At 41.7% G+C, this 19,244-nt stretch overlaps 2 protein-coding genes across 2 annotated transcripts; both read right to left on the reverse strand.

Annotated features, from left to right (window-relative positions):
- On the reverse strand, nucleotides 1-6,979 carry tegt (testis enhanced gene transcript (BAX inhibitor 1)). The gene is made up of 10 exons (XM_070839649.1): nucleotides 6,898-6,979; nucleotides 5,859-5,967; nucleotides 5,649-5,757; nucleotides 4,512-4,632; nucleotides 4,333-4,381; nucleotides 4,057-4,154; nucleotides 3,640-3,719; nucleotides 3,437-3,537; nucleotides 3,253-3,328; nucleotides 1-931 (listed from the first exon to the last, which is right to left on the reverse strand). Exons 2-10 carry the CDS (start codon nucleotides 5,912-5,914, stop codon nucleotides 908-910), a joined length of 714 nt encoding a protein of 237 aa, XP_070695750.1. The 5' UTR covers nucleotides 5,915-5,967; nucleotides 6,898-6,979; the 3' UTR covers nucleotides 1-907.
- A 966-nt stretch (nucleotides 6,980-7,945) lies between these two features.
- Nucleotides 7,946-17,552, reverse strand: ctdsp2 (CTD (carboxy-terminal domain, RNA polymerase II, polypeptide A) small phosphatase 2). Its single transcript, XM_070839647.1, has 7 exons — nucleotides 16,885-17,552; nucleotides 14,139-14,302; nucleotides 12,779-12,880; nucleotides 12,281-12,337; nucleotides 11,560-11,652; nucleotides 10,451-10,636; nucleotides 7,946-9,766 (listed from the first exon to the last, which is right to left on the reverse strand). Exons 1-7 carry the CDS (start codon nucleotides 16,943-16,945, stop codon nucleotides 9,641-9,643), a joined length of 789 nt encoding a protein of 262 aa, XP_070695748.1. The 5' UTR covers nucleotides 16,946-17,552; the 3' UTR covers nucleotides 7,946-9,640.
- Between the last annotated feature and the right edge of the window lie 1,692 nt (nucleotides 17,553-19,244).

The following is a 19,244-nucleotide window of genomic DNA, read 5'->3' on the forward strand; positions in this document are numbered from 1 at the left end:
TGGTCTCTCTACGTTCAACACATTTATTTGAGCAATTGTATCAAATTATTAGTTTCAATTTTACATCAATAAAATAAATTCTTCACAGTTTACACTTTCAAAAAAAATCAAAAGGGTTAACATCATATCATTTGGCAAACTAATTTCTAGATAACAGATATTTAGAGAAATTTACACAGGGAGAGGTCCGAATAACTCGCCTGTCTTTGCTTATCCAAGCTGAAAATATGGACAGATGGCACCGACTCTTCCACCTGCCAAAAGTCCAAAATCCTCACAACCAAGTGGCTCTGAGTCCGTCTAAATGTAGAGCATCGTCAGTCTGAAAGGCATCGCCGTTCTCCTTCAGATTGTTGGTCAGAAAACAAGTTTGTGGGAACAAAACAATCACAGGGCAGGGGGGGGGCAGTTTTCAAATCAGGGGACATCAGACCTGTGACACTCCACTAAAGAGAGCTGAGGAAAACTATAAATAAGCAAATCAACAACTGAAATTACATAACTTCAAAGAAAACAAAGATCAGTCTCAGAAGCTCAGGTGACCCACTGAAAAGGAGCCTATCATGTCATTAATTTATGGCACTAAATAACAGTAATATGAAAATCTTCAGCAAGAGCTGCTCAGCTTCTGGGAGCCTTCATAGGGCAACGCTCCCCTCTACAGGCCAAGCATGTTCACTGCAGCATTATTCTACTCCATTCACAGCCATGATGGGACTATAGCATTAGTTTACCATAAAACCTACATTCAACCCTTGTTTGTAAGTTTAAAAAATAAATCAAAGAAAGTTTCAATGATATAAGACCACATAGGAGTTAATTCAGTAAATGAAGACAGAAAGTGAAAAATACCAAGTGAATTGTGCCTCATTGACAGATTTTTAATTTCCAGCTCCTCGAACTTTCTTTACTTCTTTTCCTTCTTCTTGTCCTGAAAAGGGAACAAATAATCAGAATTATACACACAAGAACATTAGACAGATGTGGTTTAACATTTATGTGCTGATAGTTCTGAGATATCCTCCTTCATCCGTACAACACAATCAGTGGTTAGAGAAGGACTCAGATTATTCAGGCAAGTAAGAGTACTCGAGTATTATCATGATGTATCAAAGGTACGAGTACTAGCTCTGACCTATACATTATTCCTCATGAATTTATTTGATAGTTAATACTGAATAATCTGAGGGGTCCTGAGACTATTGATGGGAGAGGAAAGAGGAGAAAAACTAGAAGTTCTGCGCCACAAACAGTTTTTGGACAACAAAAGGAGTTAAAAGGGCAAATTTCTCTTCTCATTGTATGTTTCTAACAACATAACTACTCTGGATGACATTACTGTGGCCTCCAGCTCCACTGGGAGGAATCTGGGAGTTATCTTTGTTACCCACATAAAACCTATTTCCAGAATCGCCTTTTTCCGTCTACATAATATTGCTAAAATCAGGCCCATCTTGTCTATGAATGATGCAGAAAAATTAGTCCTCACTTCTAGGTTGGACTATTGCAACTCCTTATTATCAGGCTGCCCCAATAAGTCCTTAAAGACTCTCCAGCTGGTCCAGAACGCTGCTGCTCGTGTTCTGACAACAACTAAGAGAAGAGACCACATTTCTCCTGTACTGGCTTCTCTTCCAGTAAAATCCAGAATAGAGTTTAAAATCCTTCTCCTCACCTACAAGATTGTTAATGGTCAGGCTCCATCATATCTTAAAGAGCTCATAGTACCGTACTACCCCACTAGAGTACTGAGCTCCCAGAATACAGGCCTACTGGTGGTTCCTAAAGTAGTGACGGAGCCAGAGCCTTCAGCTATCAGGCTCCTCTCCTGTGGAACCTCCTTCCAGTCTGGGTTCGGGGGGGCAGACACCCTCTCTACATTTAAGAGTAGACTAAAAACCTTCCTTCTTGATAAAGCTTATAGTTTAGGGCTGGACCAGGCTTTGGACCAGCCCCTAGTTATGCTGCTACAGGCTTAGACTGCCGGGGGACTCCCATGATGCACTGGGCTCCTCTCTCCTCCTCTTCCTCTCCATCCCTACGCCTCATGTCTCTTTAATGTCTCTTACTAACTTGTAACAGTGGATCCTGGTCCTGGTTCTCCTGCTGTGGTTCATGAATCACTGCCGACACTTTTTACTGATATTAGTCCTGTTATTCATCATGTTTTTCAATGTTACCATATTGCTAATTTATTAGTCAGATTCCTATTGTCAGTACTATCGTTATAGTATGTTGGTTGCTGTTTGTCTCTCTCTCTCTCTATCAACACGGACCTTGACTTTTTTTTTTTTTTTTTATTACAGAGCTCCAATAAAAAATGTTCACAGATGTGGTGTCTCTAGAGTTATTCAAACGTCATTTGCTTTCTCAGTGTTTTGTGCGCCACAAACTAAATTCCCCTCCCCGTTGTTCTGGGGTGGTGGCAGTCTCAGACATCTCAAAACTTCAGCAAATAAAACCAAAAGTATCTGCATGACTGAATTCTACTAGAGCTACACCAGAAAACGTGGTCTTGTGATTTGGGTGAGACAACAGTTTGAGAGCAGCATTTAGTCTACAGTAACGCTTTAAAAACAAAAAGGTAAAATGCATTAAGAGGATGAGCTTTAGACTGCATGCATTAGGCTGAATTAAAAGTATAATTATGTACAATTTATCTGAACAGGTCTGTTTTGTAGAAACATTAAGAGCTGAGGCAGGCAATATCCTGTTATTTGTTAATAAATCCTATGAAAACTGAAATATGTCAGTCCGTCTCTCTGTACTTTATCTCTTCCCTACACCGTCTGTGGCTCGCAGCCTAGAACCCACTGGTTCCTGCTGAATACGGGAATTTTTAAAAGCAGGTCACAATAAAAACTGTTTCATTCTACTGAACAGGCTCACTCATTTCCTATAATAGCTGGACAGTGCAGTTTTTAGTAGAAGGTACTTCAACAGGAGTAAACAGTGCTTTTGGTGGGATCTATTTTCAGTCGTGGATGTGGTGCATTAGTGAGCACTTCTGGCAGCAGCGCCGTGTATGTGGGATGGACTAAAAATAAACGACACCGTTGATGTTCATCATAATGAAGGAACATGTCAGCCAGTGCTACCGTGCGGCTCACTGGTGGGTTTTAATAGAAGAGTAAGATGCATCAGGCAACATTCAGTGGGATCTTTTCATTATTGGTTTTGGTCTAAGAAACATATCGAATACGATCGAATGACCAGACTAATTCTTAAACGATGAGGCAATGCACTCCATACCTTATCGTTCATGGCAAGGATGACCATCAGTTTCCTGAAGATGGTGATGAAGTCAAGGAACAGGTCCACGCAGTGCCTTCAAAGTACAAATACATGAAGTTTGTTTCAGAATCGTTTCCTGTACTTTGGGGAAAACATTCAATACCTCTAGGAAAGAAAGCGGCTCAGGTGGCGTTTGCCTCACCAGACGTAGTCCTTGTCTCCGTTCTCTGCTTTCTCGATGATGAGCTGAGTGTCAAAGAGGACGAAGCCGCACATGATGAGCAGCCCGAGGTACATGTGTGCCTGTCAGAAAGGAAACGGATACACAGGAAAATGAATGCTTCACACAGCACATGGTGACAGATCTAATTTCTAGTGAGGAGCAGCACGGCTTAGTTCAGCTACCTTAAACAGCATCACAGATCCAAAGAACATGTTCATCACAGACATCAGGAACAGCAGGGAAAGGCCAGACATCAGTGTGCCTGAGAAAGACAATGACTTTAGTTTAGGGCCGTATGAGCTAATTAAACCATGCTTTATTAGGAGGAGGAGAAATTCTGCAAAATGTCAAATAAAGTGGTATCATTTAAAATAAAAGTAGTGCAGTAAACGGGTCCCTGTCAGTGTTTCACCATTATGTCTCATGAGTCTGGATTAATATTTCTGCTAAATCAAAGTGGTTGTTACATTTTACTGCTGTAGATGTTTACGGTTGGGCTAATTTTAACAAGCTTCATACACTGTTCCACAGCAATGCATCATGTTTGTGCTGTGTAAGAAAAAGTATACCGTGTCCCAACATCAACAAAGTGCCTTTACCTCCAAGGAACAGGTAGCTCCTGCGTTTGGCATAGAGAGCGCTGAGAGTGAAGCAGATGAAAATCATAGAGGTTCCCATGAAAGCCGTCACAATGATGCTGTGGAGACACGAACCAGAACAAGTTTTTAGCGAGTACAAACTTTCACTTTCACTGATTTTAACACAAAACACCGTTTAGTGTTAAAGTCAGTGTTTGGTGGTTATAATGTTTTCTTTGGCTAGCTGTTGTAGCTGCTGGTGTGCAGATGTTTAACGCTGAGTAACTTTTCACATACCTTGGATTGACAGCAATGACAAAGTCCAGTGTGGGGCCAAGGCCAACACCTGGAGAGGGAGAGAGGAAGGCAAACACTGCTCATTTAAGGCCATGTGAGAGTCTTAAAGCAAAGAGAGCTCTGTTCACGTGCAAAGCGACGGTTTTTCTTGTAACAGGCCCACAGCATCATCACTTTACCGGTGAGGAAGGCAAATCCCGCAAGGATAGCCAGTCTCTTCTTCTCCGTCTCAGAGTTGTGTGGCGTCATGGCGAGCCAAAACATCATCCCCAGGGAGCCGAGCACAGACAGCACGCCGCCCTGAGAACAAGGGCGCGAGTCAGAGACAGAACACTGCATCATCCAGATCCTATCCCAGTCTTGGGAGAATTATTTCAAGGGTCATAGTGATTTTTTTCTCCTTTCCTTTTATAAAAAAGTGTGCCATTTATTTCTCACAGCTGCAAGTTGAATATCTCACAAAGATCTCCATAAAATGTTCAGATAAGACAGCCTTCCAGACAATTAAAGTTCTGTCTTATCTTAACTTTATCTTATTTTATGGAGCTTCATATTCAAATTACACATCTGTACATTGACCTGAGCTGCTTGACACCCTTACACTTACACCCTGATACACTTACTGGCACTGGTGTAGCAAACCAAGGACTAAAGCACAGCAATTCTAGTGTTTTGTTGTTTCACATGTAAACACTGTCTTCGGTTTCCGATGCTCATTAGTCTTTTCTTTTTTTTTTTTTTTTTTTTTTTTTTTAAAAACACACACACTTAATGTCACTTCTACCCAAACTTTATCATTCTTTTTTGTATCCATAATATATTCAGTATCCTCTAAAACTGTAAATTGCAAAATAACAACATTGAACGCAGGTAGCAACAATGACCTCAAATATTAGACTGCAGAATGTCCTACATGTGTGTTGTGTCATGGCTACTTGGCTCAGTTTTCACTGTTATCACATGAAACATGGATAAAGGTGAATGAACGACAAAGTATGTGCCCAATGGCTGAGTGATTACAACGCTCACTGTTACTGACCAGGAAAATTTAAACCTCACAAAACACATTCACTTCAAGGTTTCCCACAGTGTTTCGTAGTGGAGGCATTAACTAGGAACACAAACTTCAGGGAAGAAGAGCAGCTACTGTGAACTCTGACATATTTATCCACAGTAAGTGGGTTCTTCGACTAAGTAACAGAACCTAACGCACTAAATTAGGATAATATAGTCTGTCCTTTTTTAAGGGGACCATTTGCATTAATAAAAAGGATCAATCTTAACAAGCAGACTCCGTTGTATCTTGTTAGTATTACCTGAAAGAGGCGTGTGACGACATGGACGTAGGAGCCAGCTGCAGCCACAAGCATACACACCGCCAGGCTGGAGTACACATTCTTCAAGTGCACCTGGGTGGAATGAGATCTACAAAAAAGATTGCAATGAACAGGGTTGGACAAAGGACACTCGGGCGATGGCGGATGAAATACATAAGTGACATAGCAAACTACTGCATGCTTACGTACATCTGGGAGAACTTGAAGAGAGCGTCAAAGTTGATGTTGCGGTCAAACACGTTCATGATGAGACCAGGGGTCGAGATCTCAAGAGTTTCTTGAACAGACAAGGCCTCCTCTGAACAGAAAAAACACATGATCACAATTTAACTCCTCTTTAACAGTCAGACTCAAAACTATTTCACAACTAATGAGCATTAGTGTAAAGCGACTTTGTACTTTTACTCAATTGCTCAACGCAGAGTATTTTTATTGTATGCAGCTTTATACTTCTACTCGACATTTCAGAGGCAATCTTTTATACTAATATTTACTATGTCTACTTTACTACTTTGAAGAAAAAGATTTTACATGATCAGTTGATAAAATGTTACAGATTAAACTACCCAACAGAAAATCATCATTGAACTAATAATCTAATAATATAACACTGACAGGGGAAGTTGTACATGATGAATACTTTCTACTTAATTCTTCTGTACTTTTACCTAAAGAATAATTTCTTATGGATGACTTTTGTTTGGAGTTTTTTATTGATGTCGCTGCCTTTATTAAAGATAAGTAAATAATCTTCCATGTCGCAGATCAAATGTGCGTACTTTAGATAGTTGGGGGTTTGCATCATTAAATTACACAACAGGTCAAGAGCTGGGTGTCATAACTAGCACACAATCATACTTAACGAGCTAACCAGCTCTTTGATAATATGCAATCAAGTCGGTTAACGTTACAGCAGCTTGCTGGCAATCAAATAAACAAAAGCAATTCATTTGTTTCATAAGTAAATGTGTTGTTAGAAATAGGGTAGGGCGGTCGAGCGACAGTCAGAGAGGCAAACACTGTGTTTGACGCATGACACTATCATATTAATAGCTAACGTTGCTAGCTAACCAGTCAGCGCTAAGGGAACTCGCAAACAGCTTCGCTAGCAGCTAGCTACCGTTTGCTCAACACAACTCGACGGCTTTGTCGTTCCTCAGCAGATAACGCTGCTAATGTTACAGCTAGCATGAGTAGGATACGCCGAGGACAACGCTAGGGTGCCTACCTCTTGGCTCTCCTGAGCTCAGGGCTTTCTGTTTGACTGCTTTCTTCTTCCTGCTTTACTTTTTTTTCAACAAAACAGTACGTGTCAGTCAGCTCACATGATGTCACCATGGAAACGCCCAGAAAATTAATAGTGCAGATTTCCGAGAGTAAAATGGACAATATGGTGATTTTAGACATCGTTAATGGACACAGACGAACAAGGCATGTTATTTATATTTAATGCACATCAAGCCAAATTTGTATTCTTATAAAAAGAGCGAATACCATGGGCTCGTTGTATTAAATGGCACTTCCTGGTGTCACAGAGTAATGTCCCCGGTACACCTAAAATGGCCGACTCAAATCACGATGCACCATTGTAAGCGGCTGTAAGCTAAACAGCGACTTTCCTGTTATTAAGTGACCTGAACCTTTAATGTCTGGCGACCACCATTAATTTAACAAACTGTATGAAACAAAGACTTTCCGAATCAATACATGTTTGTGGTTAAAGTACAATAAGTGCAGGGCTGATGCAAACTGTACGCAACATGTTGAACAACTGAAACAATACTACAGTAATAAATATTCATACGTTCACTTTCCTTGAAATATAAATAAATGTATGTTAAATTAATGTATAGAAATGTAATAGAAAAAATATTCTTGATTTCACGTAGTAAATGTACTTAATAAATAAGAAATTATTAACAACGAAATGTCTCAGTGAAATTAAGCTGAAAAGTCCGCGTCATATTTAACGCTTATTGTAATAATAATTAAATTATTAGCTGTTGTGTTGTTTACTCAGGTTTTCCATCAAAAATCTTTAATCTGGAAAGTAAATTTTAACTATAGTTGTCAAACCAGTGCCGTGAAATAGTTCCCTCTGAAATATAGTGGAGTAATTTAAGCAGCATGAAATAAAACTCAGGTACAATAACTGTCCAGAGGACTTTAGTAAATCAATATACCTGAATTCTACGACCTTGTGTCAAAAGATAAAATGTGTTAAATATTAAATATTTTGAGTGACATGAGAGAAACACACACACACACACAGACAGTACAATATAACCAATTTTTATTTTAAAATAAAAACTGGTAGCACCTTGTCTTTTAGAGTTTTGGTCAGATCTGGTAGACAAAATTAGTTTTTAATTTTTTTCTGATACACAAAGACAAATTGTGACTGTCTAAACAAATACTTTTGGTCATCACAACTGGTACAATTTCATTGTCATATTTTACTAGTTAACATGCAGGCAATAATTGCAGCAGACAATAAACATCATAGAAAAACCATATGAACCAGGAAGCACACCCCCACAAAATTTCTGTTGTGTGTTAAAAAAAAAACTGTAGTCTTGCATGATTGACTCTTGATTTTACATGTATTTATTTCTCAGATTTAAATGCTTACGGTTTTGGATTATCTATGAACTTTGACAGCAAAGTGTATGTTGTTTAGGCACAGATCAGACAGTTAAACACAAGGCCAGCCTCAAAGTAGGCAAATGGATTACAATACAAAATGTTAGGCATTAAGAAGTACTGGACAATACAGGTTTTTGGCCAATAAATACAGAAAAAACGCTCACACGTGCTAAAAAAAAAATCAAATTTGATATTTTTCAAGTGTTGCACTGCAAGTACCACAGCCACATGGCATTACACTTGCTCTTGACAGTGTTTTCTCACGCTCAGCATGACACATCAGACTGTGTAGGCCCACAAATCTCTTTTCAGGCAGAACACCATTCTCTGTCCGAATTTCAAAGGCACAGTTTTTACTTTCAGCACTGTCAATATAAAACAAGTGCAAGTTGTTTGTCATATAGCAATGAAAGAAAAGAACACAGTAACCAATGAACTATTATTAAACCTCGACTGAAAACTGTGGCATTTATGGTCGTCCTATGTGCCAACATATTCCAGTGTGTCTGCTTTCAACGGACCGTCAAAGACATAATTTCACCCTGTTTGCTTAACTTATAACCAGTACATCAAATATGTATCTGACCACTAATGCTGTATATTTGCTTGTTTTTAGAAGTTATGTCTATAGTACAAATAAGTAAAATACACATTTGTTTTGCTGCTCATTTACAGGTAAATAAGGCTACAGTAATGTTTACATCTGATGAAAGCAATTATTGACTGGCTACTTAGGAGGTACTGTCCATGTAATTCCAGAACTGGGTTGCATAGAAGAACCATGTTCACTGTTTAAAAATAGATTTCCTTATAAAAAAAAAAACGCCTATTAAAAGAAATCAATAAATGTATAAAATCTGGTGGAAATTTAAAAAAAGAGCTGATGTTTTTTTTTTTTGTTGTTCCATGAAGGCACAATAATAAAAAAAAAAAACACAATGTCCAAAAGTCAAGTCAGGGCAGGCAGGCTTCTGCTTTGGCAAAAGAACCACTTTAATATTCATACTAACTGAGTGATTGTGATGGGCTTTGGTTGTCGTTTCCGCTCATCTAGTGCCTTCAAATAGTGGTTGTCATTAATGTCAGCACTGAGGGTCAGAGGAAAGGCCTCAGATTGTAATCTATAGTTTGGGTTAAGCCAAACACATTGTGTTTCCCAGGCTTGGAATTTCCTCAAGCCTGTGATAATACACTTTCCTAAACAGAGGATTTTGTGCAGAGGTTAAGAGAGATCTCTAGTATAAATTCTCCGTGCATGGTTCTATTGTAGTAGAAGAGGTTTCAAGCTGGAGCTCAAACAGAAGCTGAGCAGGTCCACTGAGAGCTTAATGTCCACGAAGCTGGTCCAGCCGGGTGTAAACATTATCAGCTCGACTAAGTTCTTCGAACACAGGCAGAAGGTTGAGCAGCTCGGCATCGTCCTCGTCGTCAAACCATGACACCACAGGAACCTGACAAAAACAAACCGTCACTCACGAACCGCTGGCTTTTATAAACCTCACATTTAAAACATGTGAACTGCAGTTGGCTGTTGTGTACATGCAGTTCTGGACCACAGCAGCATTTGAATTTAAATGAATATAAATGTATGTTGTATGATTCAGGATTAGAACTGAAACAATTGGTCACCTGACAGAAAATTAATTACCAACGATTATGATGAATCCATAAAAAGTCATTTTTTATGCACAAATGCAGAAAACTATCCGGTTTCAGCTTCCCAAATGTAAGAATATGCGTTTTTTCTTTGTCATGTATGACAACAAACAGTATGTATTTGGGCTTTTGACTGTTGGTCGGACAAAACAAGACATTTGAGAGGCGTCACCTTGAACTCTGCAACATTATAATAGGAGTTTAGGCATTTTAAACACTTTGAACACTGAATATCTCTGTAAATACCAAATCTGCTCATTTTAGCAACTGACCAGCAACTTAAACTCTGTGAAGTCATTTATAAGAGCTAATCCCACACTGCCAGACCTCTTTTTCACAAATCTGAAGGAAATCTCATCAAAAAATCTGGGAAAATAAGATCTAGGCTTCAGTGCAAAAAACGTACCCTTTGTATATTTTTTGTCCTTCAAGCTTTTCAAAGACTACATTACAGCTGACAGAAGTAGATCAAAACTCACAGCATTATTAGGGTGGAAGATGTAGGAGGCAGGAGAGTTATCCAGGATGAGGGTTTTGTGGAGGTCTCGGCCCAGGCGGCTCAAATCTTTGACATAGCAGCCTTGGTGGAATACACACGATTCCCGGAATAAACGGGTCCGGAAAATGTCACACTGATCCAGCAGGTCTGTCACTGGGTCTGCATACTGATGGAGGCCGGGGATGTAGGTGGAGCGGGAGAGGGGAAAGCAGGGGAGTGGAAAGGTTGGACTAATGAGGCACTTTGAAGTAACATTCTAACGGCAACTAGCATCACACATCCAAAATCTACTTGTCTGGATTGGGCTGCACCCTGGACTGGCCTATTCCTAAACGGATTCCTACATTTGTGTAGTAAAGTCATTTCTGAGTTCTTAATTAGCGACTTGCTTGTCAAACTCGTGATTTACGAAACTGGGTTGCACCAATAAAACTTGAGGAAATCACGGTAGCGTCACAAGTTGTAACAAGTGCCCAGAAATAAAAGTCTCAGGGAGCCGCACTACGTCTAATTTCTATATGTGGGACAAATACGTGTTTCAGAGTTAGTAGCATTCATGCAGAATGAGTGGGAAATACACAAACTGAAGTATGTAGTGTTTTTGGTGGAAGTCATTTAAAATCTTCTCAGCTATTAATGAAAAACATTTATATCAAGCATCAACCTACATTATACAATATGACTTTTTTTAGTCTGCAATCTAAACGTGGTCAGATGTTAGTGAGCTAACGACAAGTTTTGTCAGTTTGTTCAAGTAGCTGTAAATATTCAGTAACAACTATCTAGCGTGTGAGGAGCAACCAATTTTAACTAGTAGTAAACTACTAGTACTACTAGTAAAGTGTTCTAAAGAGATGGTGCAACCAGCTCCAGATGAGCACAACAACAAACAAACGTGAGGAAGGGTGTCTGCTAAGCGTGTTAAGTAGGTGCTATCACAGTAAAAGTGGAACTAAAAGGCCTGAGAAAGCAGAAGCAGAACATCAGGTGGCTCAGATGTTACATCAAACATCAAACAAAAGATACTCGGCGCTGAATAAGATATGAAAATGTATTTCAGGATCTGTTTCAGAGACTGATGTAAAGTACCTTTGCGAGACTGGCAGTAAACAGCACACATTCAAACAACTCTCCCATTCTCTGCAGGAACTCATCCACATACGGCCTCTTCAGTACGTACACCTGTAAAAACAAACAGGCCCTCAGTGAGCAGCTCAACCTACAGCTACAACCACATTTGCATTTGTTCCATCAACTTATTATTTCCATCCGCTTGCTGCTAATGGCCAGTTCCTGAAACAAGTAATCAAGAATAGGCCGTGCCAGTGTGAACCAGCCTATCCTGGATTACTTGAACCAGGCAGAGGCCCACAGATAACTGCGTACCAGCACATGGGGTCCCAGGAATCACATTTCCAGTTAATTACATTTCCACATGTCCAGCAGTGAGAAGCTCTGCGCACAAGTTGAACAAATAGTCCGGCGCTCTTTGCAAGTTGAGCAGTTTTTCCAACATCTTCACAGAGGCAGTAATATGCACAGTATCACTTATTCACAAAAATTTTAGATGAACTGAGCAGGAATGACTCATTTTCTTGCTGATGCATCCACTTCCACTTGCGACTCCCTGTTCAACATCTGGTCAGTAGAGGGCTCCGTGCACCCGTCATAGCAAAAACCTGGCTGATCAGTTACAAGACCCATCCCATTTCAGCTCAGCAGCCGCTGCAAGCACATCAACATACATACATAAACACGGCCCCCTCCCCTCCACAGCAAACACACTCACACACGGCACACAGTAGTTTACCTGGTGTGTGGTCCCCTCTATCTCCACAGGCACGATGAAGTCTGCATTACTAATAGGCTGCAGGGAGAACACAGAGGAGGATGGTTGGCATGCTCATTCACATGAGCCGCACTGTGTACATTCACATGGCATTACATAACAACTGAACCCTTAGAACAAGACTCCACCCCGCTGCCATAAATCACAGCGCGTAGCCCACATGAGCGGATTATAATCCACTTGATGTTCCTTAAACACATGTGATGGTTTACGCGAACAAACTTTCATATGGATTCATAAATTAAAATTAATACAACAATCTCAGCAGAAGCAGAGCAACACGCCGCTGTGTAGAAACAGCACAGCAACAGTAAACATGTTAAAATAAGGAAAATAAGATGATTCTGTGAATAAGTGAATGAGAGCATTTGCACCATGTAAAACACTGTAACTGTAAAAGTGCTATAATTATCATTACACTTACATTATAATATTATTGTGTATTATTAGCGTTATTACCTTGAAGGAGCTGTGCACCAGGGTCTCATCCAGATCTATGACCACACATATCTTCCCTTGGTCCTGGGCACTCACCTCAGGCAGGAGGTTGGGTTCATATTGCTGAGGAGACACACAGAGGCTTGTTTGGATGGTACTGTCCCCCACATGCACACACCCACACCATTTGTCTTGTCCGCACTGTGTTTATAGCTGAGGAGCATGATGGGTCCTTATAGTACAGTGACTCATATGAAAATCAGACCTTGTGCTGTTTGATTTCACCTCTGGGAAATTAAGTCTCAGTTTTAGAGGAACATCTGTGTGTGTGTGTGTGTGTGTGTGTGTGTGTGGATGGCTGAAGGACTGAGCTTTGCCATTTACTGTGGCAGCTTCTATGTTGCAGATCTGTAGGATTTGCATATTTATTCATTCATTATACTTCCCAAAAGCATCTCTACAGGGACTCACCTGCAGGAAGAACACATATAATCTAATTTTCCAAGGTCCACTTTTCCACCTTTATTTATTTTGTTTCGTTTTCGGCTCTTTATGAGCACATTCAAACTGACATTAATTATTAATATATTACATAACGTAAATAGCTTATCCATTGAGCGAGGCAAATTAAGACTGAGAAACATAATATCCATGAGCAACAACAATCTTCCTTCATCAACTAAACAATAAACCCAATGCAACACAACCCCATCGACGCAAATGTTTAATTTGGTTTCATTTCGGTGGGAGCCCGCCAGACAATAACCAGGCCCTACAGATGCTGCTTCCTGTTTGCTCCTGATGCCGGACAACCCTCCTCCATGTGAACAAACATGGCATCTCATTAAAATGCCCCTTACATGGTAGTGAAGCTCTAATCAGGCTGACAGCGTTCACCAGCGTGGCCAGCCGTGTGCAGCAGGCGCCCAAGGCTTTATTTTTTCTCCACCTCAGCAATTACAGCGCACACAATACACCATTCTCTGCTCGCTCTCGCCGTCTGCCTAAAGGATTGATAGTCGCTCTGTCGTTCTTATCTCCCTTGGAGGATCGAGTGCGAACATCAAAGTGATTCCATATCCGCAGACAGTTGCGGTTAGCTTTCAAGATGTTCAGAGCAGGTGCAGTAGTGGTTTTAGTGCGCAGTTGTAAAAAGATAATACTTGAAGACAATATTAAGCACATTTTTACGGCAGCATGTTTAGTTTATTCCTACAGATGGCCGAACTATTCAAACACCTCATCTTTTATGGCATGCAGTGTGTGTGGGTGTGACAGGGAAGTCAAATCTTACATAAACAAAAATAAAGGCAGGACTGAACTCAGGTCCTCAAATTGTTTTCGGTGGTGTGAAATGTTGCTGGAATAAGAATAGTGTTACCTTGACAACCGTCCCATTTTCCTGTGACTCCAGCAAGGCCTGCTGGGAAGGTGGCGGTAGTGGTGATGGTGGTTTGGGGCCATCCTGAGCTTGGAGGCAACAGAAGAGTGCTTTGAAGATGTTACAACTCCGAGGCTGTTTCAGGGCAGACCGGCTCACCTGGCCTGCTTAGCACAGAGAAAGAGAGACTTTCATGAGCAAACTGAGTAAAACTGCATGTCGTCAACATGGAAATTCTAAGTGGGGCCTTGAATCACACACCACAGCTCACGTCAGGTACGCTTAATGTAATCTTCTTTATTCCTCGCACACAACAACTCTTTAGAGAAACAACACACACAAATGCAAACAGATGAAAAATGTCGTTAAAGCCCATCACATATTGTACAACAAAAATTATTCACGAGCTCCTTGTGACATATATAATGAGCTTCCCATTTCCTAAAGGCACCAAGCATCTGTCTACAGGGACGGCACGGCCCGTACATGAAATCTGTTTTTAATGCGCCTGCCTCTGCCGCTGCTGCTGGAAATGGCTGGTACATGTTATATAATCACAGAGGGCGGGAAAACCCACACTTTTCAGCAGTACCTTCAACAGAAAACACAGACAGAAAACATTCCAACCATTTTAAACTCCAAGACAGCCTGAAGCTAGCCAGAACAGACAGACAGGCAGACAGACGCACAGTCAGTCAGTCGGTCAGTGAGCTGGACAGGCAGTCACACCTCAGTGCCCTGTGCAGGTCTGTGATCAGTCACTGTAACGATGAGCGTCCCAGCCCCGATGAGAGACTTGCACCGCGGCGAGAGAAAAGGAGAAAAATATTCCTGCAAGTCCCCTCTCGTGTGTTTCGTGTGAGGACTTGCAAACAGATGCAGAATTTATAGGCTACCCATCAATAGGCTGCCATCACAGAACGTAAACACACTCGGGCCTCTCTTGAAAGAGAGTGCTGTTGGTAAACAGTCAAAAGTGTGCTCAGAGATTTCACACGTTTGCACATAACCCACGGCGTCCACGCTGACCCTCGGTGCTCTGAAGACACAATGCAGACACACAGATGACCGTGTTACACAACACATGTTTAAGAGACAAAAGGACCTCAGATGTCCTTCATTAGTCCGGCACACTTTTTTTTTTTTTCTTCCTGAAAATATCAACACAGCCCTTCTATACAATCCACATGATCTGTGGCCCACGAATGTGAATCCAGTCAGTGTAAGTCAGCCTATTGATTTCCCACAGGAAGGCAGTATTGGCCGTGCATGACATAACACATACATTATATATCCCCCCTGTTTGGCAGCAGATTACTCCTTGAGACGAATCCAGAGAGCAGTGTATCACTTTAGCCCAATAAAAACGCACACTGTAGACACTGTTAATTATTTTCTAATCCCAAAACATGACTTGAGGCAAAACGCACTGCAGCAGTACCTGCAATCATGTAATATGCACGGTATCAACAACCAAGTAGTGAGCCAGAATCGATGGGCAGAGCCTCTTTCAAGCCCAAGGAAAGCCTGCAAACAACGAAATCTTTGAAACGGCGCTACAATGGGCGTGTGCAGAGGGGTGTGTTTGTGCATTCCGCTGTCAACACCGCGGCACCTGGTATTTCTATACAGCCCCCTGCTAATCCACAGCCATTTCAGACCCCTCTCCACCCACCAGCCTGTAATATGTCATTTGTAATATGATTCATCACTCAGTTATGATTTATTACTGTTTGTCTAATGAAATGCAGCAGCCTGCACTGATCTGTGACCACCCCAACCCCCCCACACCCCCTCCTCCTCCTCCTCCTCCTCCTCCAAAATATGAACAAAACAAAACAGCATAGTTTATAAATGAGCAGAACCAGCTTGGTTTGCACTGTACTACAGTGGTGCCCGTGGCGACAGAGGGGCTCCTCATGCTCTACCTGGGAGTAGTAGGATATGGGATGGTGCCAAACAAGCTGGAACCTGATCGACATAAAAACAAGGCAGCTTGGGTTGGGAGAGCTGGCCATGATCACCAGCAGCACACCACACTGAGGGGAACTCACATAATCACAACAGCACATGTTTAGAAGCGACAGATCTGCTGCACAATAAGAGCACCCACTGCAAAAAAAAAAAAAAAAAAAAAAAAAAAAAGAGAGGGACAAAAACAGGATCAACAATAGCTAAGCTCTGGATGGCAAACACGGTGCGTAATGGAGACTGTGAACTTCTACCTGACCTTATATCCAGCACCATAAGACCAACTTAGCTGAGGTGAAGCAGTGATATAAAACGAGGCTGGGTGTTATTCAGTCTTATATTTTTATTCTAACAGTTATGACCTGCAGGTGATCACACAGGAGAAAAACAAGTCAGCTCACAGCTTCTGTGCGAAATTTCTTCAGTAACTACAAAAAAATGTGATTCTCCAGACTCCACCGTCTTGAAATTATAACAAGTGGATCTAAAAATGTGGTAAATGTGTGTGTATATGTGTGTGTGTGTGTGTGTGTGTGTGGGGGGGGGGGGGGGGGGGGGGGGGGGGGGGAGCAATGCGCCTCAAACCGCGCTCACACAGCGTCCGCAGCGCACAACTGTCAAATGGGCGCACCACAGGCTCTCTGAACACGGGTCAATAATCAGCAAATAATGGGAATAAAACCGCTCCGAGTGAAGCACACACACACACACAACGACACTTCACACACACACACACACACACTCACACACACATTTAAACGCGGGTCCGTCTCACCTGTTTTCGGTGACACTTGAACGTCTTCTTTCTGCACTTGGGTGATAACAGAACTTTCCATCTGACAATCACGGAGCCCTCAAAATCCTCAAATCCTGTCCCCGAGCACTGATGGGCATCCCTCATTGGCTTCTATTGACGAGTGGACTCAATTATTCACCGAGGTAACTTGTCATCCGCCTCAGTTACAATCCTCGATGAGAGCAGGGTTTATCTTGTTCCTGGCTTCCTTTATTCCCCCGCTTTCTTCTTCTTCTTCTTCTTCTTCTTCTTCTTCTTTCGGAGGTCCGCCTGGGGAGGGGGCAAGGCACTTGGATATGTTTTTTTTCTGGGGAGGGGGAGGCTATTTGAGACTCTGTCAGGCTCCGTCGTGTCGGGTTCACCGCTACTATTACTGGTAATCTGGCCGAGCAGCCCCCCTCTCCCGTCGCAGCGGAGTCTTCACTCTTGCAGCAACAACATGGAGAATCCGGGCGAGAGAAGGAAAACAACCGAGGAAATGGGGCAAGGGAGGCCGGTTTCAAGCCCCCCCTTACTACAGATAAACAACATCGCCCGAAAGGCCCCAAAGAGCGACGAAAACCCCCCAGAATCGATCGTCAGAGTCGCTTTCGATGCGATAAAACGCACCCCCGAGCTCACTTAGGTGTAAAATGTGAGTTTTGTTGTTATCCGAGGCTTTGTTTTTCTACGGCTGGGACTCCGCGGGCGCCTCGAAACCGTCGCTGCTCGCTGATTGGCCGGCCGGGCTGGAGGAGGGCGTGGCCAAGGCATTCCTCCCCGCGCCGCACGCTCCGCTCCGGAACACATTCCAGCGCTGCTCGTACAAACGGGATCACGTTGTTTGTAAATTATTAAAAAATAAACAAACACGCTCATTTCTGCGGCCTCATTAGCATATAAATGGAGGCACGCAGCGTGTGGCGTGTTCTTTATCTTGATTCGGACACTTGGACGTCGTTTTGTAGCTTAACACGTCTGTTTGTTGATATTATATTTTCTGTAAATAAATGTATTTGTTGTTTGTAGTCGGTATTTGTTTTTTTTGTGTGTGTGTGTGTGTGTGTGCGGCTGCCGTTCAGCTTTAATAAGTGTATCAATTGTGATTTTATTAATTGTAAGGCAAAACAATACAATTATCCTCAAAAATTACTGCCTGTGATGTTTCACACTCGGATTATTTTCCATTAATTGCCTCAGATTTGCATTTTCCTGCTACGGTTTGGTTAAAAAAGAAAAAAAAAAAATCTAGTAATATCCTAATGTCTAATCAGTAGAAAACCCAAAAGCATAATAACAGGCTCAGTAAAGCAGACACAACCAGTAAACACACTACTCTAAATGAAACTGTACATATAGTTATACTATACCTATGATGCATATCTAGCAGATGTTTCCAGGTTTTCCTCACAGTCTCCAGTGACCACCTCCACATCAGAGGAGCTGCGTGGCTCCAAGCAGAACTACATGCTGACTGTCCCTCGGTAGTTCTTTATGGGGGTAACAGAGGGCAGAGTGAAACCACTGACCCAGGCTCTCTCTCCTTTTGCTTCCCTTTACTGACAGAATAGTAAAATGAAACCTACTTGTTTTGCCTGGAAACTGCTGAGGTACTCGTCATAAACATTACACGATGGTTGCATCATGTAAAAGTATCATTACATCTAATCAGCTTCCTTAAGACTTAAATTAGTAACCATTTGGGTCTAGATCCACCTCGGTTAATCAGAAAAAAAAATACACAAACATCTGCTGTGTCTATTGTTTTGCAGTTAGACTGAGCTGCAGACAAATCCTGTGTAATTTCTCACTATACTGAGCTTAGTGATTTTGTGAGCAGCCAGACCTAAAACACATTTGTTTTACCTTATTCAAATAAATAGAAGTGGGTTTGACATCATGTTAGGTGATGTGGTCAACCAGTGGGTCCCCAGTTATTTATATTTACAGTGTGGAGACTCAGCAGCACCTCCTTATCCCCTGAAAGTTAAGGATATTAAAGCACTGAAAACACACACGTAGAGAGGTATACATCCATGAGACTGATTAGCTGAAGAAAACAGAGAGATAATAATAAAATAAACATGTTAATAAAGTACACAGTTGAAATAGTCAGTGCACTCATTCCAAACACGTGGGCCCATTACACCACAAGCTCAGCCAGTGCCCACTGTGGCCACAATGCAAGACATAAACAAGAATGGCCCCGCTGTTTGCATTCCTGGTGTCGGACATTTTAAGGCAGCACTGACAGATCTGTGTAAAAATATATACAAAATAACTGTGGACCGCACAGCTGGAAAATGTCATGTGGCTTACAGCTGATGCCACTGTTTACTAAATCAACTTGAAATTCATTA

This window comes from Pempheris klunzingeri, chromosome 11, assembly GCF_042242105.1.
Source record: "Pempheris klunzingeri isolate RE-2024b chromosome 11, fPemKlu1.hap1, whole genome shotgun sequence".
In the NCBI taxonomy this organism is placed as follows: domain Eukaryota; kingdom Metazoa; phylum Chordata; class Actinopteri; order Acropomatiformes; family Pempheridae; genus Pempheris; species Pempheris klunzingeri.